This window comes from Triturus cristatus, chromosome 4_1 (assembly GCF_964204655.1).
Source record: "Triturus cristatus chromosome 4_1, aTriCri1.1, whole genome shotgun sequence".
Lineage (NCBI taxonomy): Eukaryota > Metazoa > Chordata > Amphibia > Caudata > Salamandridae > Triturus > Triturus cristatus.
The window spans coordinates 882488241-882516015 of record NC_140585.1 but is presented as its reverse complement, the minus strand read 5'-3'; the positions used below and the strand labels follow the sequence as shown (position 1 = coordinate 882516015).

The following is a 27775-nucleotide window of genomic DNA, read 5'->3' as shown; positions in this document are numbered from 1 at the left end:
TTATTAATAATAATTAATTAAATACATCTGCATCCTAGAATGGGACTTTAAAAACATCGGCGCATGGAAGAAAATGCAGACATGACAACATCCCTGACCTGGTCGCAAAAGGAGCGGAGCCAGGTAGCTAGGAGATGGTGTATGACACAATGCAGCTTTTTAGGACCGAAAACACGGCAAAGAGTGAACCATTTGCACAACAGAAAGTTCTTCCCCCTCCACAGAAGGGGATGTGGAAAACGGACTCTATCGAGAAAGGGTTCCTCAAGGTGTGTCCCTACAACTGTACAATTAGTCTTGTCTCATCTTACGCCCATCATGGTCGGCTTACTTATTCTAAGACTGGCTTTCATTTCCTTCGACCAATCTCGGCCATCAACTGGGCATTGGCTTCGGCCTGCTCCTGCATGCTTTTTTCCCTGGGGATACTAAAGAGGATGTTCATGAGGTTGGTGGGAACGTCCAGCGAGAGCTTTACTCTGGTTCGGCGGGCGCTCTTTGCCTTGTTCAGGTACACTTTCCCCTTCAGCTCGGCTTCCGAGAGGTACGCGTAGCGGGACCTTGGGAACATCCTTTTCTCCTTGTCCTTGTCATGTGCTTCCTCCTCCTCTTCAGAGAGAAGGTCCTCACCAGGGAGATAGTCTAAGCCTGTCTTGCTCAACAATGAATCCTCATCCAAGTGTCGCCTTTTGGCCTCGGAGAGGACTTCGTTGAGAAAGCTGAAGAGGGGCTCGGCTTTGTAGACCTTGTAGGAGATATTGGTTCGGGCAGCACACAGCATTATCAAAACAAGAAAGAGCCCGGGTCGAGGCATCGTTGCAGCCTGGACCTTTGGAGAAGGACTAGAGGAGAGACAACAATGTCAATGGTGACCAGGAAAAAAAGGGACACATTTGTAGAATATATCAAAAGGCCTTAGTTAATCGGACACACATTGTTGAAGGGCACACACTGTTCCAGCAGCTTTACTGACAACCGGAATGGAGAGTTAGAAACCTATATTTTTCTTGGAAATTGGATTTGCCAATAGAACACTGGTAGATACCCCCACTGCTACCACCCTGAACATATAAATAGTAGAAAGCCAGAATCTGCTTTCAATTGTTAGTGATAGAAAGAGTGTAGATAACAGCTGTGAGAAGAATAGTGCTAAACATTTCCAGTCACTAGCTGTCTTCTTGAAAGTGAATACCATGGTTAGCAGTGCAGAACACCAACTGCAAACAGACGGTTTGTGCCAGTGATGCTGACACAGGGAACATACAAGAGTTCTCAGGTCTCAGACGAGGCAAGTAAAGGATACCTTTATTAAAACAAAGGAGTAGAAACAACACTGTTGAACTCAAGGGCAAAGTGTACTAGCAAACATAGTGATACTGTGACTGGCAGATTCTGAGCAGGCTAGAGGGAAAAGGTAGAGAGGGGGGCTGGGAAAATACAAACACAAGTGAAACAGTAACCTTCAAACAGTACCAATTAAAGTCGTAAAATAAAAAGAGGCGTGGTTTAACAGTAAAAACAATAGTATCAGAACTGGAAATAGCTCTGAGATGCAGGGGAAATATACACCAGCAACAATAGAAGTTATGGAACTCTGTTCTCATTAGTAGAACCTTGTTCCTTCAATCACTGGAGGAATGCCTTCTAAAGCTTCTGGATGACGTGTAGAGTATATTCATTCACAAGTGGGACATCGGTACTGATGCATCTTAGAATTCAAGAAACATTGTAGAGGAAAACTGATGCAAGGGAGGTTTTCTGGAAGGATCTCACTCCGAGCTCTGGTACTTAAAAACAGAATCAGACTTTTCCTGAGAAGCGACGCGGTGTACTCTTTCCACGAATTATGCCCTGCACTCAATAGACATTTGCCAGCATATTCTTTTTTGTGCTCTGCAGGATTTTTTTTAGCCAGGACAGTGACAAATTCAATGATCATAGAGCCTTTTTTGTAGCAATCGTTTTTGTGGGAGTGTTTTTGGTCAGAATCCTGTTGTTATAAATACAGAAGTATAAAGGAAGCAGGTGTGGCTGGACTTCCGTGTTTATAAGGGTATGGGCAGCAGAGTCTCTGAGAAAAGATTTGTAGTGGGAAGTGGTGTACCTGCCATTCCTTACAGAGAATGGCTTAGAGGGAGGAATGGTCAGATATACAATTATTTAGGGATGTGGTGTGAGAATATTCGCTGGTATGAAAATTCTTGATTCTTATAATCTTCTTAAAACCGATGGTGCCCAATTCTACAATCCAAGAACCCAAGAAAAACCTCTCCGTGAATTCTCATACTACCAGTCTCCACCATGGCCCCTCATCTCTCCATAGCCCCTCTCTCACATGCATTTCATATGTTTTATAGCGGTACTCATACCTATGTAGGGTGTCAGAGCACTTTACTTCACACACATTATATGGAGACAGTGATTCATACGTGTGTAAATCGGTCTGTAGGAAATGTTACATGAGATAATGAGGAGTGCAAGGTGTAGGAGTCACATGTCGCCGGTACTGGTAGCCAGTATATTTTAAGAGGGTTTGGTCTATAATTTCAACACAGAGGAGTGTTTGGAGAAGCACAAACTCAGAATTTAAAACTGACCGCAGTGGTTAGCTTTACTAATATGAATATATTTCTACCCAAATGGACCCCTTTTAAAAAAAATTGGATAATGTAAGAATTATACAAAACGTTTCATTGTGACCCATACCATGCAGTTTGCATGAAACTCTGATGCTGTATTAAGGTTCTAATTTGTGAACTTCAAGTAACAAAAGGATATGTGACAAAACCAGTAATCTACTGAGCGACGGTGATTTGAGTGGAATATGTTGTTTGCCGCAGTCATCTTGATCTTCTCTGCTACTGTAGCATGGGGTGGAAACCAAGAGCAATCCGTGCGAATACAAGGTAAGCCGTTTTCTTTCTTTTTAAATTTTATTTTTCCTTGTCGTCATCTGTCGACTCCCCCCCCCCCCCCCCACCTTGCCCCACCGCTCTTACCTACACGGGCAGCTCCTGATGCCACTTGATCTCTCTCTGGCAGGAACATTAATCACCAGAGTTAGGAACTCTGCAACGGGTGCTTTTTAAATCCCTATTATTTCTCAACACGGCAACCCCGAGGTCAGCGACAGGTGCGGCTGCACCAGTGGCACCGCCCTGCGTATAATAGAGTTCTATAAGGTGGGCATGGTCAATTGTTCTTAGCTTGAACGAGATCAGATCCGGTTTCTTCTGTCACCATTAGCAGTAAGTTCATATTGTTTCTCATTTCTACTAAAGGCAGGTGAAACAGCAGGCCACCAATTATACATTCCAACATTTTAGCGCTACAAAGAGGGAGAGTCTAAAAAACACACATATCCAGGGAATTTATTTTACCCAATGACTTGCATGGAAGCCGAGGCAATTTTAGGCGCCCTGTTGGGCTTAAAAATCGTGAGTCTTCTGCCTGAATGGGGTCTGTTGGCATGTATGTATCATGGACTTGTTGGTCCGCTTGCATGGAATTTTATGAAGGCCCAAGAAAACAATAAAACATACGGTTGACATGTGAGGGATTCGGAGCCTTCGATGTTGTGCTATCAGACAGTACCCTCTGTTATGTTATGGGGTATTTATTAAGCGCGCAGCTACTCCTAGGAGTGTCCCGGCGCTGATTTGACCCCAACACAGAAAGCAGGATTAGCATATTGTTACCACTCTAATATTGAAAAAGCCAAGATTTCACCCTTACGGAAAGTTAAGAGGTCGCATTCTTGTCGCAGCTTGAGAGGGAGGCTATTCCATAGTTTAGCTGCGCCCACCTGAAAGGAGCGACCACCTTTATGAGAAAGGAGAAATTTGGGCACATTTACTAGTTGTTGTGAAGACGAGCGTAATGTTCTGAGGGGTTTATAGAGCTGAACCTTATTTCTAAGATAAGGTGCTCCAATTCTATTGATGGCTTTAAACGTTAAAACCAGGGATTTAAAACATATCCTTTGTCTTACTGCCAGCCAATGTAGGGTGCTCAAATGAGAAGACATATGGTCTCTAGGCCCCACTGTCAAAACTGCCCTGGCCACGGCATTTTGAACTATCTGCAAACGATTCAATAAGTAGTTAGGAAGACCCAGATACAATACGTTTACATAGTCCAGTCTGGACATAATCAAAGCCTGGACCACAGTTTTCTTGTGTGCAGTTGGGAGAAGAGGGAGGAAATTTCTCATAGTTTTTAGCAGTCCAAAGCATGTACCGGCCATAGATTGGACCAGAGTTTTCATAGTCAAATCGGAATCTATTTTTATTCCTAAATTCTTCACTGTGTATGCCGGCATCGCAGGGGGGGCACAATTTATTGGCCACCACTGGCGCCATTCATTATCTGGGGTGTGTCCAAAAAAGATAATTTCAGATTTTTCTGAATTACAGAGTAACTGGTTTTGGCTAAACCAGTTAAACACCTCAGTCATGCAGATGTTAATTTTATTTCCATCAAACATCTCCTTCTTTCCACAAGTGAAAAGCAATTGTGTGTCGTCAGCATACGATATAATTTTAGCCCCATATTTTTCAGCCAATAGGCCTAAGGGGGCCATATAAATATTAAAGAGGGTAGGGCTCAACACCAAGCCCTGAGGAACCCCTACATTTAGGGCTTGAATAGGACTAGAGAAAGGCGGGGCCCAAATTGTCTGCTGACGATCACTTAAGAAGGGAGTGAACCATCTAAGAACCGTGCCACCGATATTACTCTCCCTCAACCTAAGAAGGAGCCTATCATGGGGCACGGTATCGAAGGCTGCTGATAAATCTAGTAGTATCAGTACTGCTTTGCCTCCGATATCAAGTGTATTTTTGATGGTTTCAGCAACTTCTAACAGGGCGGTTTCAGTACTGAAATTCGCCCTGAAACCTGATTGACTCGGGTGAAGCATCTGGTTTTCTTCAATAAAATCAGTCAAGGTTGCGTTTACATACTTCTCCACCACTTTAGAAAAAAACGGAAGTAGAGATATCGGCCTGTAGTTGCTGACTACTAGCGGATCTGCAGTAGGCTTTTTTAAAAGAGGGAGAATTTTTCCATGTTTCCAAATTTCAGGCAGCCTTCCCTCGGACAGTGACAAATTTAATATTTTATTCACCGCAGGATTTATGACTTCGGCAATTGTTGCCAGTATTTTTGCTGGAATAGGGTCAGTGGGGGATCCCGACTTTGAAGCTGACATGATCTTTAGGGAGGTTTTCTTAGTCATAGGAACAAACTCCAGCAGAGTATTCCCATTAAGAGCATTTATATGGGAAAAATTAGGCGAGCCATTAATCACATTCTGGACAGAACTCCCAAACGAATCTTGGATTTGTTTATTTTTATTATAAAAGAATTGGGCCATTTCCTTCGCCCACATGGCCGTGGGAGAGAAAGGGCTTTTTGAGGCAAGGGGCACCGTGAAATCTTTAACAATCTTAAACAATTCCTTCGCACAGTTCTCTGCTTGTTCGATTTTCCTGGCCAGGTATTGTTTTTTGCCATCACGGACCTTAGCATAATAGACCTTCAACGCACCTTTATATATTATTTTTTCTTCTGGATCAAAGTTCCTTCTCCATCGCCGTTCTAGGATCTTACATGCACTTTTACTCTTTCTCAGAGACTCAGTAAACCATGGCGCCGAATTACGACCTTGCTTGGCTACTTGTAGTTTGATAGGGGCCAGTTGCGTGCTGTACTCCCAGAGCCAATTTTCCAACGCATAAGCATCATGCTCCAGATTGTTTTTGACCATCAAGGGAAATGTATTAAGCATATAAGCAGTTGATTCTGGGGTTACTTGATTAAAAGACCTAAAAGTCTCTAAACGAGAATTGCAATATCTCAATGGTTTGATTAAAATCTTATCTATTGTAAACTTGACCAAAAAATGGTCAGTCCACATAATATGCTCGGGTACCTCTACTTCCAACTTCGTAGTAGAAAAAACCTGATCTAAGGTATGGCCCTTTTCATGCGTAGGGTGTATTACATAAGGGGCCAACATAAAAATATTAAATAACTCCTGAAGTTTTACTGAATCGGCATCCAGGACTTGGTCAAAATGAATGTTAAAATCTCCTAATATCAGACATTGTCCAAATTTGGCCATAATTGGTGTAATAGCAAGGCCAATTGATTCTAAAAAACTACCGGTCTGCCCAGGTGGGCGATAAATCAAGACCCCAGCGATCGTTTGATGGGGGGACACTGTTACGCTGAAGCCAAGACACTCGGCTCCTATAGGATCCGTTAATAATATCTGTTAACAAACTAGAGGCTGTTTATAAATAATCGCAACCCCACCACCTCTGCCTCCTTCTCTGTCCTTCCTCAGTATCCTGTAGTCCGGAGGGAGAGCACCGGCGACAGTAGGGTTCGACCCTTCATTTAACCATGTTTCAGTGAGAAACATTATCTCCGGCTGATGGGGGGATAGGAGTGAACTACACGGTCTGGATAGGCACCTTTGTAGTTGTTTCCCTGTAAGGAAACAGCAAGAGAAGTTACAGTAAGAATGCACACTGTACTGGTTCTACTTGCTGTTCAGTGTGCGCGCCAAGGTTAGTCTCTTCTATTTGGAAAAATGTTATTAGAAACACAGAGGGTTACATTTCACAACCAAAGGCCAGGATCTGTAGCATTTAGCGTAGAGGGTACGAGAAAAGAGAGAATCAGGAATCAATCGGAAAGGAGTTGTTGTCTATAAGAGAAAAAAGAAGGGGGTGAGTGAGAGAAAAAGACTGCAGGAAGAGGGAGACAGAGAAGAGACAGACAGAGACCGAGAGGCAGTAGTGAGAGTGGGGTTGCCGTGTTGTGAAAGAAAAAAATCACAAGCCATGACACATTGAAAAGGCGTGAAATTAACCACAAAATAGCCGTATTTCTGATCGAACGGTGATAGCCTTCAGAGGCAATTTAATTAATACACCATTCATACTCCCTCCCAATCCTCTGGCCGAGAGGTAACTTTATTTATAGCGTGCACTTATAAAGTAATATCCAAGGAGGAGGGCATTCACAGGTAGTTATTGACTCTGGTGAAGTCTTTGCCTTGGGCCCCGGCTCTACCTCGCTCAATAACCACACACACAGAATCATAATATCATATAAATTGCTGTTATAATTCAAACCCTTAAAATTTGATGTGAAATTTAAGGTTGTATTTTTTGGGGGTACTATTTAGGTGGAAGGTTATAAGACGCATACCTATTTTTGTCAGAAAAACTAGCATACAGAAAGGATGATAATAGATTTTAGTTACAATATATTATTTATTAGTGGGGCCATAATAACATTAGTAATTGTGGGTGAGCTGTATGGGATTTCAACTTTTTAAAAATGCTGATGCTCTACTGTAATTGCAATCATTGATAGGAAACTCTTTTATCTCAAGATTTTATTCCGAGTGGTTAAGAAGCTAAAATGAGGATTCATTTTCTATAGGTTCACAAATATCCTTCACATCCATATGAGAAAAAGTCTGATATGCTGAGTAAAACATATACTTCCAACAGAAGCAACATCCTTTCAGCGGATTCCCCTGTGTTGTATGGCAGCATCCCCACATAGGTCTAAAGAGCACCTAGAATGCAAACATTCTATTTTCATAGAAAAGTCAAGGAATTCCTGGATGCCATTTTGCTGTAATAGGAGCTACAGAAATGAAAGCATATCCTGCGAAGGAGACTGCATTAAATGAACAATAAATAAGGGATTTCATTTTTGCCATGGGAATTATAGTTAGTGTTCCAGAAAGCTAAAATGAGGACATGTTTTCTGTAAAATTCTCAAATATGCTCATCATACATGTTAGAAACAAACCTGGCATTATTAGTGAAACATGTATTCTAAAAGCAGCCTGCCTTTTGACTCTCCTCTCCTCTGTTCTACTCTACTCTCACCACAGAGTTGGAACTGAACATCTACAACCCTAGCATCCGTATTCAGCGAGGCACGCCATGATGCCCTGCTGATGCAGTGCGAGAGGTTGAATTTAAAGCACACTGATGTAAATATGCATTTAAGGGTATGTGGTTAGAAAGCTGTTTTCTCCAGCGTCAGGTCTTCCTTTGAGGGGACCTTCGGTGATATAGGTGAACACTCTGTTTCTTTCTTAGAACTCTATGATCATCCCAGGCAAGTGTAAGGTGAAGAAGTCATGGTGACAAATGTGTGGATTCTGTAAAAGGCTGTCTAAGGTACTAGCCATGAATGTCATAAGTAGATAATGATCGACTAAAAGACAATCAAAATGCACCATATTGGTGGTGCACAGCTGTCTGATTATAATTAAGGCTCCCAGTTTTCTGTTTTGACTGTTTTTACAGATAAATACAGACAGAAAGCAACTTGTTTCTTGTCTGTGTTCATTTATTAAGGTGAAAAACAGGCGAAATTGGGCTTTCTCACAAATGATTTTCCATGCTTTCATTCATGAATTCCAGGCCAACAGCTGAACTAACTGGCAGCCTGGAGAGCTAAAAAACTAAGATGGGAAGTCCTTAATATTTGTATATTTTTACATATAGTTGTAGTGTAACACACTCTAAAAAATAATGGGATGAAAGGGAACTGCCCTGAAACGGTTTACCTGATGCCTTGAAACCGTTCCCAACCATTACAAATAATCATTAATTTCCAAGACTCAGCAGTTAGAGGATAGGTTGTACCTCAAAGTTCAATTCGTTCTCTAACTCTGTATGTTGAATGTTCACAATTCAGCTGAAACATTTCTCAATGTATTACAGTAGCAGCCGGTATTTGCTACAAGTGGCGGGGCGGGCGGGTGAGGGGGTGCATAGGGGTTACGAAGAGAAGGGGGAAATACCAAATAATAATAATAATAAATAAATAAAAACGTATCTTCAGCAAGCCGCTTCGCGCTCCTCTGCTCCTTCCTCTTCCTCAGGCACAGGCTCCCAGCCTGCCCGGCAGCCAATCCTGAAGCTGCTCTCTCATGAGAGCAGCTTCAGGATTGGCCTGAGCACTCTCGATTAGCGTGAGAGGACAGACTGTGAGTCCGTGCCTGCTCTCTCCTGCCCCAGCAGTGCAGCAGGGGCTGGAGAGAGCTTCACTGCCGGCGAGGGTTTGGCCGGTCTGAGGCGGCAGTCCAAACTGTCACGCACAGTGAAGGCAGTGCACACACCACTGCCCTCACTGTTGTCACCACCCATGCACCGCTCCCAAGACGACAGGAAAGGAGAAATAAAACAAGCGTTTAATTTTTTCTTACCTGCTGTTTTTCGGGGGGGGGGGGGGGGGCGGCGGCGACGCTACTCCACCTTAGCGGAGGAGCCGCTGCTGATGTATTAATGATCAAGAACATATCCTGGGTGAACCCCAAACCCTTTTACTTTCAATTGGCCATACTCAGAAGCCTCCCAAAAAGAAGATGCAACAGCTTTCAGTGTTAGGGTGTCCACATTTAAACAGAGAATGGCGTTTACCCTCAAGGCAGTGGGAGTGCCTGGTCCTTCTGACTCCTACATCTGAGGAATAAAAGCACCCTGGGGCATATTTTCAGGGAGCTAGCGGTGCCAGGGCGTATTTATTTTTGGAAGAGTGAAGGCAGAAGTCTCTTTATTTATCACAATAAATTTTTGACATGGAATAATTCATACGTTGTCTGGGACTGGGAGAGGAGGGGAGTGGTTGGAAGCAATAGGAGTCAGTAATAAAATGTATTTGATAATAGCTGAACCTGACACTTCCAGCAGGCCCAGATGATCTGATTGTGAGATCTGTATTTTGTTAAGGCACGTTTGTGAAACATAATGTGGAGACGAGTTGCCAGGACTTTAGAAAGGGCGCTGAGAAATCAACTGAATGTGGGTGTAAGATGCTATGCGATTGGTGGGTGAGTGGCGAGGAAGAGACATTGATAACGTTTGGTAACTGTGAGGCTGGAGATGCAGAAGAGGAGGATGGTGATAGGTGGGATCATGTGGGGAGGATGGAATGGCTGAGTGAGGCAGGACGAGGAAGTGGGAGCTGCTGCATGTTTAGGGTCTCCGGAGAAGTTGAGGGAGTCCAAGGTTGCTGGCTTGAAACACTGGCTTTCGATGGTGGGCTGTTGGAGAGCTTCTATAAAGTGCCAGGGATGAGAGTGGGAGCAGTGGTTAGGGAAACAGAGTTAGAGATACCAGAGGCTCAGTTGTTTTGGAAGCCACGAGATTCCATGTTTCTGGAAATGGCTCATGGTGGCATGCAGCTCGAGACTGCTCTTGACGGGATGGTCACATTGCACTGGGTCGTAGGGTATGCGACAGAACACAATGCTCCACAGCTGATCAGCACTGCACACAGTGTGAACCCCTTAGAAGGTTCAAAGGTGCTTCCTGGCTTGTTTTGTGGCTTTGCAGCCGGTTGGATGCTTGGGGAGGTGTTAATTAGGTTCTAATTAGGTGTAAGAGCTTCTGGGAAGCGGCCTCTTTCCCTACCTACCCGCGGTTGTGGGTTATTGCTGCACTGCACAATCTTCAGTTAAAATTTGTGTTGAGCTGAGGAGAGGCTACGAGCCTGTCAAATGTGGCTACTTTTTTGTTTTTATCTTGGTGTTACTCTGCAAACCAATGGAATCGATTATCTCGTTGTTGTGGTTGTTTTAGACTGCTAATTGATTACTTTTTTGAAAATTATCTTTTGATAGTTGTGGTGTGATGTAAGAGGTTTTTACTTAATTGAAAGGCAAATCACAATTACCAGAGCAGTAATTCCAATTAAAACTACCACATCAAATGATGCAAACTTTTTTTAATAATCCTTTTCGTTTTTTATTTTTACATTTTTGAAATCCCAATCTGCATACAAAAAAATCAAATTTAAGATTATTAATAATAATTAAATACATCTGCATCCTAGAATGAGACTTTAAAAACATCGGTGCATGGAAGAAAATGGAGACATGACAATATCCCTGACCTGGTCGCGAAAGGAGAGATGATGTATGACACAATGCAGCTTTTTAGGACCGAAAACACAGCAACGAGTGAACCATTTGCACAACAGAAAGTTCTTCCCCCTCCACAGAAGGGGATCTGGAAAACAGACTCTATCGAGAAAGGGTTCCTCAAGGTGTGGCCCTACAACTGTTCAATCAGTCTTGTCTCATCTTACGCCCATCATGGTCTGCTTATTTATTCTAAGACTGGCTTTCATTTCCTTCGACCAATCTCGGCCATCAACCGGGCATTGGCTTCGGCCTGCTCCTGCATGCTTTTTTCCCTGGCGATAGCAAAGAGGATGTTCATGAGGTTGGTGGGAACGTCCAGCGAGAGTGCAACTCTGGTTCGGCGGGCGCTATTTGCCTTGTTCTGATACACTTGCCCCTTCAGCTGGGCTTGCGAGAGGTACGCGTAGCGGGACCGTGGAAACATCCTTTTCTCCTTGTCCTTCTCATCTTCTTCCTCCTCTTCAGAGAGAAGGTCCTCATAAGGGAGATAGTCTAAGCCTGTCTTGCTCAACAATGAATCCTCATCCAAGTGTCGCCTTTTGGCCTCGGAGAGGACTTCGTTGAGAAAGCTGAAGAGGGGCTCGGCTTTGTAGACCTTGTAGGAGATATTGGTTCGGGCAGCACACAGCATTACCAAAACAAGAAAGAGCCCGGGGCGAGGCATCGTTGCAGCCTGGACCTTTGGAGAAGGACTAGAGGAGAGACAACAATGTCAATGGTGACCAGAAAAAAAAGGGACACATTTGTAGAATATATCAAAAGGCCTTAGTTAATCGGACACACATTGTTGAAGGGCACACACTGTTCCAGCAGCTTTACTGAGAACCGGAATGGAGAGTTAAAAACCTATATTTTTCTTGGAAATTGCATTTGTCTATAGAAAACTGGTAGATACCCCCACTGCTACCACCCTGAACATATAAATAGTAGAAAGCCAGAATCTGCTTTCAAATGTTAGTGATAGAAAGAGTGTAGATAACAGCTGTGAGAAGAATAGTGCTAAACATTTCCAGTCACTAGCTGTCTTCTTGAAAGTGAATACCATGGTTAGCAGTGCAGAACACCAACTGCAAACAGACGGTTTGTGCCAGTGATGCTGACACAGGGAACATACAAGAGTTCTCAGACGAGTCAAGTAAAGGATACCTTTATTAAAACAAAGGAGTAGAAACAACACTGTTGAACTCAAGGGCAAAGTGTACCAGCAAACAGTGATACTGTGACTGGCAGATTCTGAGCAGGCTAGAGGGAAAAGGTAGAGATGGAGTGCTGGGAAAATAAATGACTAATCGCACAAACACAAGTGAAACAGTAACTTTCAAACGGTACCAATTACAGTCGTAAAATAAAAAGAGGCGTGGTTTAACAGTAAAAACAATAGTATCAGAACTGGAAATAGTTCTGAGATGCAGGGGAAATATACACCAGCAACAATAGAAGTTATGGAACTCTGGGGCATCTCAGCAACAACCGGCGATAATTATCGCTAAGCGCACTTAGCACTAGGATAATTATCGCTGTCTATCGCCAAATTTTTCTCGTCAGTTAGTTGGTCCAGATTACTCGTTGTGGCTATTTCTGTGGTTTCCCATGGTGGGGAGAGGCATGCGAGGAATCTGGAGGGTTAGTTAGGTCCACCCAAGCCTTAAAGTAGGGAAGCAGACAGTCCAAGGAGGCAAACAGATCACCCACTATGGTCTGGCCAGCCTGTGAGGGTTTTGGGGATCACACCTTCACATTGAGCAAGACCTCCCTCGCCACCATGCATAGACTGGGAGGAAGAACAAGAATAATCCTCATTACTGGTCCTCGTGAGGTCAAAGACATTTTAGGGCAAGAGCACACTGAAAATAAAAATCTCTAGATCCGCTATAAAAGGATGAAGTGAGAACACAGAGACAGAGGACACCCCAGAAAGGAGGAGGCAGCGCTATCTAGTACATACTGTCGAAGAGTACCACAGTAGCATCGTCAGGATTCTTTGGGCCCTTGGTAAGACACATTTTGGGGCCCCTTGTTCTGAACAACTTTTAATTTACTACCCATTTTACACTAATTCAACTCCTTCAATTGAAGTGTTAACATTTCAAAAATAGAGGGAAGTCAAAAAAACGTAGGGGCGTTGACCCACTGACTGCAGCCATTCCTTATATGCAGCGATGCATCACAACATACATACATTATGTATGTATGCCATTCCCACGCCTAAAGTTCAGCAGACAGTAGGAGTGGTTCTATTCCTGACATCAGCTAGAGCTGTTTGACTGAACTGGACATGTCATGTTGGCCGGTATTTCGCTTATGGCCAACCTGACATGCACAATTTATGTTTACCCAGACATAGCTGTCAGTGAGCTGAGGAAGCAATGATACAGCCCCATTGGTCTCAGATGGAGCACTGTGGTCACCTCTCCCAGGCCATCCTCACACTGCTCCTATGCTGTGAACTCTTATAAACAGCATGAGAGCAGTGCTTTCATTGGCTGAGATGCATTATGTTTTTGTTTCACTTTCCCGGCATGCATTGCTCAGCTCTTTGACTCAGCGTGAGGTGTGGGTTTCAAAGAATAGAGCAGCAGGTGTAAAGAAGATCCATTGCTGAGGGAAGTTCATTTTTCTCTGCTATGTTTATTTTTTGTATTGTGTCTTTATGTTATGTCTTGTGTCTTAGACATACTTTGTCTTGTATCTTGCAATGGCAAAGCACTCCAATACTGTTAATCATGCTGGCGCTTAGAAACAGCAAAAACAAAGTTAGGGAAGCAGCAGCAAGTACCCTACGCCTCACCATTTTCGAGAGTTACTAGCTGCCACAGAAAGACATGACAAGAGAGGGTTTCGGGGTTGTTTAGTGGACTAGTGTATACTAATAAAATAAAACATATGCACAAAGTGCTCGACATTGTGGCTTTGCCAGATATTCATTTTCATCAATAAATCCGGATTCACAGCAGACATTCTCTGCAACAGTGAGAATCAAAGCATTGCTTTAAGAGTTGTCACGATTCCACTGTGTGAATTATGATCATGTTCTCATTAATACTCTCTTCTGCTTCTGTCCAGTCTTTCATCTTTTCTGGCCAGATAGTGACCTAGAATTCTGATGAATTAGAGATATGGGAAGGGGAGAGAGTCAGGAGAAGGACAGAGAGGTAAAGAGAACAGCATGGCAGGAGAGGTGAAGTAGTGGGAGAAAGTATTTAGTGACAGTTATGAGGTAGAAAAATAGGCGAGGAAAGGTAATGTGAGGTAACCAAAAAGAGTGCTTGAGATTGTGGTGGTGGTGGTACTGGCGGTATTGGTGGTGGGATTGGTGGTGGTGGTATTGGTGGTGGGGTACTGGCAGTGGTGGTAGTATTGGTGGTATTGGTGGTGGTGGTGGTATTGGATGTATTGGTGGTGGTATTGGTGGTGGTGGTATTGGTGGTGGGGTATTGGTGGTGGTATTAGTGGTGGTGGTATTGGTGGTGGTATTGGTATTGGTGGTGGTATTGTTGGTGTTGGTATTGGTATTGGTGGTGGTTGTATTGGTGGTGGTATTGGTGGTGGTATTGGTGGTGGAATTGGTGGTGGTGGAATTGTTGGTGGTTGTATTGGTGGTGGTGGTGGTGATGTTGGTATTGGTGGTGGTTGTATTGTTGGTATTGGTGGTGGTGGTATTGGTGGTGCTGGTATTGGTGGTTGTGGTGGTAATGGTGGTGGTATTGGTGGTGGTGGTATTGGTGGTGGTGGTGGTATTGGTGATGGTGGTATTGATGGTGGTATTAGTGGTGGTATTGGGGGTGGTATTGGTGGTGATGGTGGTATTGGTGGTGGTATTGGTATTGGTGGTGGTATTGGATTGGTGGTTATTGAATTGGTGGTGGTGGTATTTGTGGTGGTATTGATGGTGGATATATTAGTGGTATTGTGGTGGTATTGGTGGTGATATTGGTGGTGGTAGTATTGGTGGTGGTTTTGGTGGTGGCGGTATTGGCGGTGGTGGTATTGGTGGTGGTGATGGTATTGGTGGTGGTGGCATTGGTGGTGGTATTGGAGGCGGTATTTTTGGTATTTGTGGTGGTAGTGGTGGTGGTATTGGTGGTGGTGGTATTGGTGGTGGTGATATTGGTAGTGGTGGTGGTATTAGTGGTGGTAATGGTGGTGGTGGTATTGGTGGTGGTATTAGTGGTGGTGGTATTTATGGTGATGGTGGTGGTATTAATGGAGGTTGTGGTATTAGTGTTGGTGGTATTGTTGGTGGTGGTATTGGTTTTGGCGGTGGTGTTGATATTGGTGGTGGTATTGGTGGTCTTGATGGTGGTGTTAATGGTGGTGGTATTGGTGGTCTTGGTACTGGTGGTGGTCGTGGTATTGGTGGTGGTATTGGCGGTCGTGGTATTAGTGGAGGTGATGGTATTGATGGTGGTGGTATTGGTGGTGGTGGTATTGGTGTTGTTGTTAATAAAAAAGGCTTTTGAAAACAACCCATCAGGTGGCTTTAGTACAGATGACATGTAACACAGATGTGCTGTTGTCAGCTTCAGCCCATTAACACAAGATAATGTGCTACCTGGAATTCACATGACTTAATTCGCTAATCATTTCTAAATTCATTTTACTTGGGGGGTTGAAACAGACACGTGATAATGCCGGGTAAAAGTGATTAAAAGCAGGCACCCGTGTAACGGGGGCGGCCGTTCTGCTTAAAAAACACAAGTGGTTTTGGCTGAAGCAGCACATGTCGGGCCTGCAGTAAAAGAAACTCAATAAAGTAAATAGTGTTGAAGCGCATTTTTGGCAAGTAGCACGCTACTCTGGAAACCCATAAAGATTTACTGGTGAATTGGTATAGTGAAATATGAAAGTAAATTGAGTGGTGGATTTGAGAATCACTTATTTGGATTGAGAAGGATAGTGAAGGGATAGAAGAGGGAAGAAGACAGAGAGACGGGCTAGTGATGTAGAGATAGGCTGAGAGAGTGGTAGAGAGAAAGTTGAGGCCATGAGAGATGAAGAGCGAGGTGAGGTGAACATGAAAAAGAGAGGAGGGCAGGGCACAAGTCGGGGTTATACGTGGGTGGACGGCGTCCACCCACTTATTTCACAGGGTGGATGCCCTCCACCCTGCCAAGAAGATGGCCCCGGTGAAAAAGATGCTGAATTTCCAAACACCGGGACCCTTTCAGCAGCGCCTGCACGTTGTTATCTGCTTTCGATCGCAACAAGCAACAACATGCAGGCGCAGACAAGGCTTTCTTATTTCTGACTCCTGCTGGGCCAATAACAATGGCCTATTCTGAGGAGTCATCAGGCCTCCTTCTGTTCGAGTCTCCTGGCTGGCATCAGTCAGGAGCCTCACACTTAGCAGCAAAAGCCGCAGATGGGAAACAAAGGCTCACACCTGTTAGCACTTCACACATACTTTAGAGAGGCATCTTTTCACTTTGTTCAGGCTCAGTTTAGGAGATATGCATGCACTGTAAGAACGTCAGATGTGTCCATCTTTCCCAGTATTTGCACAAAATAAATAGCATTTATATAGCGCATACTGCCCCTGTGGAGGTGTTGTAATAATTTAAATACCACTATTTTTTCTTTTAAAGCACTATGGGTAGAGAAAGCTTTACGCTGACAAAAGGCAACATTGGTTTATGTAAAGCTTACAAAAGTGTGAACCTTCTGCCTAAATCATGAGGGTTTGCAAGTATATTCAAATTGTGCTAAAATGTACTCATGATAGACCTGCTAAACATATATGTGAGGGCTTAAGATCTGATGCCACTTCTTGTGATGCCCCTTCCTATGATGTCACGCCTGTGATGTCACGCGCCTCACGAGCCGTGATGTCACTTGCATACTGATTAATTAGGTTAGTCCCCCCACTTCTTTTTTAGGTCTCGCCTGACCCAGCGCATGCGCTGGTCTGGCGAGACTTATTGAGAGGGCTCCAAAAAGTGCTACCAGGCCAGCCTAGAGCTACAGTGCATGTGCGCGGGCGCGCGCGTTGCGCTTTACCGCGATTACTTTCACTTTCGCGGCCGCTTTGCATAGCCAATAGGTCTCGCTTTTGGGACCTTATAAGTATTTAGTTATGCAACTGTTGCATGGCTAAACACTTATAAGGTCCCAAAGGCGAGACCTATTGGCTATGCCAATGCTTGTTTAGGACTTGTGCCCTGGAGGAGGGTATTTGTACCTGGCATGTAGACATAGGAAAAGAGAGGGGCACGAGACAGAAAGATTATTTCTAATGTACTTGGCACTAGGTGCCTGGGAGATCAGGTTGGGCTGGCCATGCACGTCCACCTAGCTTCTGTGAAGCTTTAAGAAGTAGTATGCTTTTCATGCACTTCATTCTTGTGGCGGGACTTCAGACTGTCCCGATCCGGGGTGCCACCCTCTCCTGTTCCTGGGAGTGGCTGGGAGAGGGACCACGTGGCCTCTGGTGAGCTGACCCTCGCCTCTGGAGGCCCACCCATGGGCTGTCTGGCCAGCCCGGGGTCCAGGTGGGTATGAAAATCTAAAGGCCGAGACTTCAGGCTGTGAAGCCTTTTCTTAGAGAAAAGCCATCTTTTTAGAGAGATGAACGAGGTGTCCCCATATTACCATTTTCACCATTTTCTTATACTGTTCAAGCTTTCTAAATATAAGATTCCAATTTAATAAAACAATAGCGTTTGTCCAATTTTTGATACACTTTTAACTTTACCCTCAACCCTTCTCACAGCCAAGCAAATACTTGCTGATAATTATAGCTGTGGATGAGTGGGACCATGCTGGGAAGGAGTGCTCCTGTGATGACGCTTACCACCTACTCTGGGTGAGGGGCTTGCGCCATCTTTAAACAAGCATTGGCATAGCCAATAGGTCTTGCCTTTGGGACCTTATAAGTGTTTAGCCATGCAACAGTTGCATAACTAAATACTTATAAGGTCCCAAAAGCGAGACTTATTGGCTATGCCAAGCGGCCGCGAAAGTGAAAGTGATCGGGATCGCGATCAAACATCAAAGCGGCCGCGAAAGTGAAAGGAAACCGCGGTAAAGCGCGGCGCGCGCGCCCGCGCACATGCACTGTAGCTCTAGGCTGGCCTGGTAGCACTTTTTGGAGCCCTCTCAATAAGTCTCGCCAGACCAGCGCATGCGCTGGGTCAAGCGAGACCTAAAAATGAACTAGTCAGTGGTATATGAGCAATGACTACGAGTAAAGAAGAATACTTATTTACGAAAGAGAAACCCAGCCTTGTTCATATGAACAGCGGGGGGGGGGGGGTCAGCTCTATGATAATCCATCACTCATCATTTTAATACAGCTGCGTCAGGTGACACACCCCTATGCGCATAATGCCTAGATTCACACTGATGTGATACAGCCTATTGATTAGGAAAGGGCACATCGTATTTAATTTTGAACAGTGTAAGTAAACAACCAGCCGTGTTAGCTTTTGTGTAGTGAAAATAGTTTACCACTGCGCAAATACACAAAATACAGGCCAACATGGGAAGCAGTGTCCAAGCTTTAGTAACATAGAGTATGTGCACAGCACATGCAGCAGAAGTGCAAGCCTCCGTCCTGTCTCCTACGCGCGCGCGCACACACACAAACACACACACACACACCCACGATAAGGCGCAACAAGTAGCAGTGCACGGTTTCCCCACCCTTGAGCGTCTTTAAGAGCTTCTGTTGCACGATGCACTTTGAGAGAAGTGCAACAGATCTTGCAGGACACACAAACAGTCCTGTCATGTTGAATCAGCACATAGTTGGGGAGTCCATGGGTAATTTGTGTATAGAGCCCGAGTGCTTAATTTGAGCAGGTAGTTGCAGGTGGGACCCACTAGCAATCACTTTTTGGTGACCAGTGCCTACTTTTTCTCGACAGGCTTTGATCTAGAGCAAGAGAGAGAAATTTACCCAAGGTAGAAGGAAGGACGAAGAGAAAGAAAGAAAGAAAAACAGAGACAAAAAGGACTGATAAAAACCTTTCATAATGCACACCATGGGTTTATGAGCAAAACTGTGGGGGCAGCATTTATTCTTTTACAGTTTGAACACTGCTGAAGGGCTCGAAGAAACACTCTTCTTGACTATGCCAGTATGCGCAGACATCTAGAATACATGGCCAGCACACATACAACATGTCTCACATACTTTATGCAGGGCCGGACTGGGAGCGTAAAGCAGCCCTGGCAATGTTGTCGGACTGGCCACCTGGGGTTAGGTGGGTTGCAAGTGTGAAGCAGTGCTGCTTTTGTTACTGGGGGCCGATATTAGAGCACTGCTGCAAAACCGCCCCCCACCGCTGCAAAACTGGCCCCACCCTTCTAGCCTCCCGGGCAAATGCCTGATGTCCTCTACAGCCAGTCTGGCCCTGCCCTTATGCTGATCGGTTGGGCAGTTATCCGATGCGGTTTCTTGGTGAGATACCCACTCTCCTCCGAGGACTGCACTTGGGTCCTGGTTGAATACCACCCTACATTTACTTACAGATGGACAAACATCATTAGCCCCCCACTACACCCCTCCTGCATCTCTCTTTCGAACTCCAATGAAGGCGAATGCATTTATTCGTACATTTAAAATATCACCTCGCCCCTTTATACTCCAACCTGATCAAGAGGTTACCCGTTTCCATCGGCTGTGGCTCCAGTGTTAAAACCAAGCCTCTGCCCTGTCCTGCCACCATGCTTGCTTTCCTTTCCCTAAACAACTTGGACCTCATTACTCCATCTCTCTTTTAAAAAACCTCTAATTAGCTTAAATCAGATATATCAGAATAGTTGCTGTATGACATTCTGGGTCTACACAACAAAGCAGCAGAGGTCTGGAACACAATAGTGCACTTGGATCTCCAAAAATATGTTAGAGGGGAGTACGTAACAGAGACAAGAAGACAGGTTAATTAATAGCCCCAGCATAACTGTGCACAATGTAGGAATAGAACCGGTGCTTGGTTTGTAAAAGAATAAGTACAGGGCTCTCATCAGGAGGCCACTGCAGATTACACCACACATTGCCCCTGCCAACTGCCAATGACAGTACAAACACAGCTACTAACCATCACACTCTTACAAGTGTGACAATTCATAATATTTTAGGCCCCAAAGCTATAAGAATGGCTTGGGAGGCAGGTATCAGTCACTGTACATCTAAACTGAACTAATAAACAGCTGTTGTTGTGCTCATACCTAAATTAGCCAGACAGTGCCACCATGTGGCTGATTGTCATAAGCCTCAGTACTGGCGATTAGGTGCCGGCACTGGAAACCACCACCTTAAATTAAGCATTGAGGGAGGTCAGTGACACACTGGTGCGGTGTGAGGAATAAAAAGTGGTTTTCATGAGAGGAATGGGCATTTGTAATTCCTAGCAACCACATTCAGCTGTTGGACACCTGAAAATATTGAACAAGCAGGGCAGATGCCACTGCGGAAATGCAATTTAGCTTCCTTGTTGACTTTAGGAATGCCAATAGTTCTGGTTTATAACTGAAAATGCGATTCTTACCTAGTGGTTTTGTCAATCCTTGTTAATCTAGAAGATTGAACCAGAGGTCAGCAAGGTTCTCAGACCTACCATGCTTCAAAGCCTATGCAGCTTACAGATACATTTGCAGGGCCTATATATAAATAATTGGACACTTAGGCTGCATGTGATCTGTCCTTTCCAGGAAATGTGTCTTGCTCTGTCGTTATTTTATCTATTAATCTTTTGAAGTTATGGTATATGACCCAAGCTTCAAAGAGTAGCAACGCTTGGCATAGAACCCTTTTTACTGCAGAAATAGCTGCTCAAATATGTTGTTGTGCTCTATACAGTATTGTGCCTGACAACCAGTTAAAAGCACATCAGAGAAACCTTGAATTGAGAGGGGGGGGGGGTGTTGGCGTGTAATAGGACAGTACTAGGCATCACCCCATGCTTACACATTTTCTTATTACATTAGTCATATTTGCAATTTGAACGCACGGGTAGTGGGTAGATAAAGCGATTTGGGTAGAATCATACGTTTTTCCACATGTTGGGGCTGGGATTAGAACCCATGTCTCAGGGATGCAAGGTAAGCATCAAAACAAAGTTTACTCCATGATAGTCCATCATTTTCCTAATGCTGTGTTGTGTAAAAAAATATCAGTGGTCTGATCGAGGATGATGGTTAATCCCATCCTATGTATTCATGTAAATACCGTTGCAAAACTATATCACAAGTCACAAAACCACCTCCGGCAATGAAGATAGGAGTCAGATAACAAATTGAATGTAAAGTAAATGTGAAGACTCAACTTGCAAATGTACGTCCCAGCAATCACAGCAGAGCAACACCCATAAGCACACTCTTTAAATAAATTCAAAAATAACTGGGCCTTCTTCAAACTACCAGTTTTGAGCCTCAATAAAGTCTATTCAGTTTGAACAGACTCACCGAGGACAAAAACAACTACAGGGGCACAAATCCAAAGCCAGTGTACTTCAAAAACGATGCATCACACGGGCACGAACACCACTAATACATAAACCAAGCTGTATGTCAGGTTATCCAGGGCAGAAATACCATTCTACTAAAAAACTGTGGCCAACAAATCGACAAGCAAAATATTGTATAGGTAAGTATATATCGGTAAACATAGATTTCCTATGCTTAATTCCACATCTACGTCCCTTGAAGATAAGAACATGGTGGAGGGGATGGAAAGAATTGTTGAAGGGAGGTGCCACTGCTGACTTGACAACATGGAATCAATAGGAGTGTATCTGTCAACCAGTTGTATGGATGATGAGCTGATATGTACAAATGGTAATGATTACATTATGTTTCATTCATCATAGCAGTGGCGTAGCTGGGGGGGGGGCAGTAATCTTTTTGGGGGCAGCGGAGGTGAGCAAGTCGTGTCTGTCGACTACCACCCCCCTCAGGAACAAGTCTTCCGTTGGTCGCCGCCCACCCCTGCTCTTACCTGCACTGGGCGGGACACTTAGAGGCTGCCCTGGGTGGCAGTAGATCTAGCTACGCCACTGCATCATAGTGCCACCCAACCTGCTTTGAGTCAACCCTACAAGTTTTGCCACCACCTGGATAACAAAACAAACAAGATGATGGACGGAATGTTGCACATTAGCAAAACATTCACCCCCAGTCACAGATCTGGGTTTAATCCATCGTTATTTTGCTCACCCCGCCACCCCAGTTCAGACATGGCCATATGCAAATCAGTCTTGACCCTGTGCCTCATGGGAACAGTCCAGCCCGAACTGCCAAGCCATGTCTTTCCTGGACCAGAATCAAGCATCCTAGGACCGGTTTTGGGGTTTCACCCCTCTTCAGCCAGGATAGCTTGAGTCCAGTGGCGTAGTGAGCACGGGACCCACGTCTAGGCATACCCTTCCCACATAGGGTGAACAGCAAAACAAACAAGATGATGGACGGAATGTTGCACATTGGCAAAACATTCACCCCCAGTCACAGATCTGGGTTTAATCCATCGTTATTTTGCTCACCACGCCACTGGAATCAAGCTATCCTGGCTGAAGAGGGGTGAAACCCCGCAACCGGTCCTAGGATGCTTGTTTTCAGTCCAGGGAGGACCTGGCCTGGCAGTTCGGCCTGGACTGTTCCCATTGGGTACAGGGTCAAGACTGATTTGCATATGGCTGGGTCCAAACTGGAATGGCATGGTGAGCAAAAAAAACTATGGATTTAGGCCCAGATCTCTGTACTGGGGTGAATGTATGACATTGTTCTGCATTCTGTCCATCAATTGTTCTTTTTGCATTTGTCACCCCGAGTGGGACAGGTATGCTCAGACGTGAGTCCCGTGCTCGCCATGCCACTGGATTCAAGCTATCCTGGCTGAAGAGGGGTGAAAACCCGAAACCGGTCCTAGGATGCTTGTTTTCAGTCCAGGGAGGACCTGGCCTGGCAGTTCGGCCTGGACTGCTCCCATTGGATACAGGGTCAAGACTGATTTGCATATGGCTGGGTCCAAACTGGAATGGCATGGTGAGCAAAAAAAAACGATGGATTTAGGCCCAGATCTCTGTACTGGGGTGAATGTATGACATTGTTCTGCATTCTGTCCATCAATAGTTCTTTTTGCATTTACCACCTGGATAACAGCAGGTTTAAATGCCAAGGGCGGGAGGAAGCGGCAAACAAATGAAGCCCTCTGACATCTATCTCGCCCAACACATCCTTTTCCATGAAGACAAAGCAAAGCGACTATTCCAGGTATTCCGAGAATAGAACAGGACCAGGATCCAGTCACCTCAAAGGAGCCTGCATGCATAGTAATCCAGTGTTGATACTACCACGCAATGTCTACAGATCGGAAAACAAAAACATGACTTAGATGTAGGGTGACCAGGCGTCCCAGATTTGCCGGGACAGTCCCGGGTTTTCACCAGCTGTCCCAGCAGATTTCTGCAATTTTTGCTTATGTCCCGGTTTTTAGAGGGGGTCGACTGAAACCAGTGAGAAGCACATGTTGGGTGTTTTAAAGCTGTGCTAGTTAGCAGTTGTTATATGTAAGCAATTTAATTAACAGGTGTGAAGTTGGTTTTAGAAATTACCACTTTATTTATTTTCTCAGTGCTTCTTCTATTTTCCTATGTTGATAAGAGTTGTTATTCTGCGCAGTACGGTTGATGTAAAAGTGTAGTCCTTCTTCTATTTTTGCAAAATGTCGCGGTTTTTGGTTCTCAAGATCTGGTCACCCTAGTTAGATGGGAAGGACCTCCCGCCTTTCAACGGCTCACCTCGCCCGGGTCAGTAGACACCAGTTCACAGTGTGCCCTTGTTCTGCTGAGGCCAAGTGTTACTCTCCTCTGCCCATGCCAAGGGAACTCATGTAGGACACTTGAACCACTGCCCACTAAAAAGAGCTCAGGGTGAAAATTCACTGAAGTTACAAAAAGAAAAACATAATTTCAGGCTGAAAATAACTACAGGTTCAAAAAGAAAAAGTAGGAGCATTCAGCCATTCAGCACAAACAAAAATAAAAATAAAATGGCTTTAGAAGCAGGGGATACACATATATTGGACAGTGCAAACCTGTCCCCTAACTCACACCTCCAAAAAGATCATGGGCCGGGTGTTCAAAGACCCATACACAAACCAGGACGTTCAATTTGCACCCCAACTGATTTGTGAATGGCTTTACAATTTGCAACCCAACCTATTCACTAATAGGTTGTTGACTCACAGGGGGTCGCAGATTGACTTGACTAATGAATATCTATTAGCAGGTAGCAATTTGTGACACGTGTGAATGGCTTCGAATTCAGGGACGGTGGCCTGCAAGGGGAAGCCGAGCGTCATCCTTGCATTGGCTTTAACAAACGAAAAAACATTTTTTGAAAAGAAGCTCGCGAAAAGGGTTTTGCACTTTTCAGTACTTTCATTTAAAGTCGCAAACTCTGTGATTTTGCGAATCGCAGGGTTTGCAACCACAAGATTGCTTTGTACATAGGGCCCAATATTAGTAATTCCACTGAAAACTTGCCATTGCATATCACACGAGCGTTTTTCATAACATAATGAAACATATCATTGACATGATGTATACCCTCAAAATAGAGATCTTCTAGGAGGTGTTAGGAAAACACATGAGTTCAGTTAGTCAAAGTGTAAACAAACAGCATATGTCGCGACAAAGGACAATACACGCGGTGAACATGAGCCAATTAACTCTACGCAGTAGATGTGCATGTTTCATTGTCCATCAATCTTCTGATCATTGTTCTTTACACATTTGTAGATTGTGTCCAATGTGTCTCTTGTTACACTGAAAAAGAGAAAGGGGCAGATTTATGAGCCCCTTGCGCCACTTTTGCGTCACTTTTCCCATGTTAAAAGTGACGCAAAAGTGGCGCAAGGGGCTCATAAATCTGCCCCAAAGTGTTTACGTCATAAAGGCGCCCAATGGATGTACATTGAATTCGTGTACATTGCTGAGGACACGTGTTGACGTCATTGAGGTCACTGACATTATTCTGTGTAATGTCGCCGATAAAGTCGTTTGTGATCTTATCCGCAATGGATACAAATGTGCCTCGACGACCACAGCCCACAGTTTTGAGGTTAGACAAAAAACAACATTTGCGACATTTCAAGTCGGTTTTTTTTCAATTACATTATTTTTTTTCGAATAATGTTTTGTCATTGTCGTCGTTATGTTAAGAACACTTTTGTATTTTTTTTGTATTGTTTGGATCAAAACACAACGCTATAGTCCTGTTATTGCAACACTGCCATCTCAGTTAACACACTGACTTTTTACAATAATTCTTCAAATCGTCTTCTATACCCTATCGCTTTAGTACTAGTTACTTTTTTTGCTGTGTCCCGACAGGTACTGTACCTAGAGGAGTGCGGCAGCCAGCTCTCCATGATCCAGCTCGAGCCCCGCCCCTCTCTCCCTCTGTTCGCGTGCTTGAATGCAGTGTTTAGTCTGTCAATAGCGTCTTCTGATGCACGCTCTCAGCCTCCTACTGCCTGGCCTCTGGTGGAGGAACAGGCCCAGCCAGTGCCAGGGCTCCTACTGTCCAGACTACCCAAGTAACACCCCCTACAAGGCCCCAACAGCATCTTCTGAACAGGCCATAATCATCCCTCCTTCAATGGGATCAAATCCGGAAGACGAAACATCAAGTGGCAGCCCTTTTCCTGAGTTCAGAGGCCGTCGGAGGTGTTATTTACCAATGCCCTGCAGAGGGCGCTGCTGACACCGCTCTACACGTTAAACAAACACCTCCTCCGGGAACCAGAGCTTCAGGCAGGGCTGCCTGGGAGATTCCCCACAAGGATTGCCGGAGACAAACCAGCAGCCACCCAAGACAGGCCTCTCGCAACTACCTGCCCATAAGCATTTATATGATTGGATGGGGACATAAGAGACAATGTATACATCAGGAGAGGGGGGAGGGTTCAAGGGAAAAAATATATTTTAAGACCTGTGAGGGTTAGCTCCCCAATCTTTATCCATAACACTACACGCGGCACCTGTTATAAACAGCTCCCGCATCAATTACAAGGTGCGCAATCGTTTTGGGCCACATGCAGTGCTTGAAATGGAAAAATAGAAGGGCAGGTACTCCGTACCAGAGTTCCCTGCTTGTTTCTGGGAAGTGTCAGTACTCTCCAATTAAAAGTATAGCATTTCTCTTGAGAAGTGCATGTCCTTTCTCTCTCAAAATAAAAAAAAAAGTGCCGGTACTCCCTATGGGACAGTACCGGCCCATTTAAAGCACTGGCTACATGGCATTGTTTGGACCCTTTTTGTACCTAGTGCTGTCCATACAATGTACGGACAGATTCTCTTTGACTAACGCTTTATCCTAGTCGGAGACGAGACCGCTCCTACATCGACAGCGCTCATGCTTTTGGAAGCGGCTGCGACACATGTCCCTTTCCGTATTTTAAAGTAAGCCTGGGCAAAGCACTACGCTACGCTCGTGTAGTTTGCGAAGTTTGCGCTACTTCGCACTACGCGAATTGCACGTAGCACAGTGCAAACATGCGTAGCGTAGCATTGCGTAGTGCAGCGGTCATTTTTTGCTTGCTCGCGGTCCTCAACATCAAGTTGGCGACCGCGAGCAAGCAAAATGACATCCCGGCGAGACTTTTTCCTTGTTCGCGATCAGCAACATAAAGTTGCCGATCGCGAGCGTGGAAAATAAACATCCCGGTGAGATTCTCAACGCGAGGAGGTCAGGTTTCTCATTGCGAGTGGTCGCGTATGCTCGCGATTGCTCGCGATGAGAAACTACCAGTCCGCGTTGAGAAATCTGCCGCTCGAGTAAAAATCTACTCGAGCAGCAGAAAACTACAGCTCGCACTGTGCAATATGCCGTTTTCAATGATTGCACAGTGCCGGATGCTTGTCCGCACTGTGCAATCATTGAAAACTGCATCTTGCACAGTGCGAACAGGGTACTACGCAGTTCGCGAAGTGCTACGTGTAGCTCGCGTAGTGCGAAGTGCACTTTGCGTAGCTTCGCGTAGTGCTACTTCGCAAACTACGCCAATGGTTATTTTAAAGCAGGTTGCATGATTTTGGAATCCCCGATCGTGGCTCCTGAATATCTATGGGCTCTACAGGTTAGAACGAGAGTGGCTAATGATATATTACCCTAACAACCTTGGGGGAGAAATGAAGGGTCAACCACCGCCTTCCCAGACCACGCCCATAATTCTTTGACTTTTGAGTTGCTGGTTTTTAGGCAGTATTTTAATTAGTTTCTTCCTTTGGCGAATATACTTGGTTTCTGAAAAAGAACATATAAGAAATGATGACATACAAGCGAGTTCAGTACATTTTTTATATATGTTTCGGCAGAGCGGTGCCCCCCACCCTGAGCTGTATGCCAGGTGAAGGTGAGGCGATTCCCCCGTAGTGTACGGGTAAGACATGAAGATAAATTCTTGTTTTCATGTTTGCATGCATCCACATGGTTCATTCACAGTGTTTTGCATGCAGCAGCACATTTAAACTGCTATGAAGTCAACAAATCGAAGAGTGACAATGTCAATACTATTTACTTATGCATTTGTTTATTCATTATATTTCTGTTTAGGTACCACCAGTGAATCCTCACAGAAGAAAAAGATCACTGGTGTATTATGCATTGTCCATTACTTAGAATCTCTTTTAGAATTTTTCTCATAATTTTCACACCTTGCTAACACTTTTTGTTACGATTCATAGTAGTGTGAAAAAATATTAGTATATCTAGCAGCAGCACACCCAATAGGTCAATAGGCTGAACCATGTAGACCTTTTTTCCTTCTCGTCACCACCCCACAGGTATATATTACCCCTGCTA

The 27775-nt window shown here is 44.5% G+C and overlaps 2 protein-coding genes across 3 annotated transcripts in view; both read right to left on the bottom strand.

Annotated features, from left to right (window-relative positions):
* Nucleotides 1–349: 349 nt before the first annotated feature.
* Nucleotides 350–27775, bottom strand: part of LOC146855706 (urocortin-3-like) — a 132972-nt gene continuing 105546 nt past the window's right edge. Inside the window, exon 2 of the mRNA XM_085650638.1 lies at nt 350–829. Within this exon, the coding sequence (XP_085506764.1) occupies nt 350–814 (465 nt within the window). The 5' untranslated portion in view covers nt 815–829. The remainder of the gene's footprint in view (nt 830–27775) is intronic.
* LOC146855705 (urocortin-3-like) overlaps nt 11172–27775 on the bottom strand; it is a 122164-nt gene continuing 105560 nt past the window's right edge. The window contains exon 2 of one of the 2 annotated variants that reach the window (XM_085650641.1): nt 11172–11661. In XM_085650641.1, coding sequence (XP_085506767.1) covers nt 11172–11633 — 462 coding nt within the window. In that variant the 5' untranslated portion in view covers nt 11634–11661. The remainder of the gene's footprint in view (nt 11662–27775) is intronic. The other variant, XM_085650639.1, reaches the window with a different exon arrangement.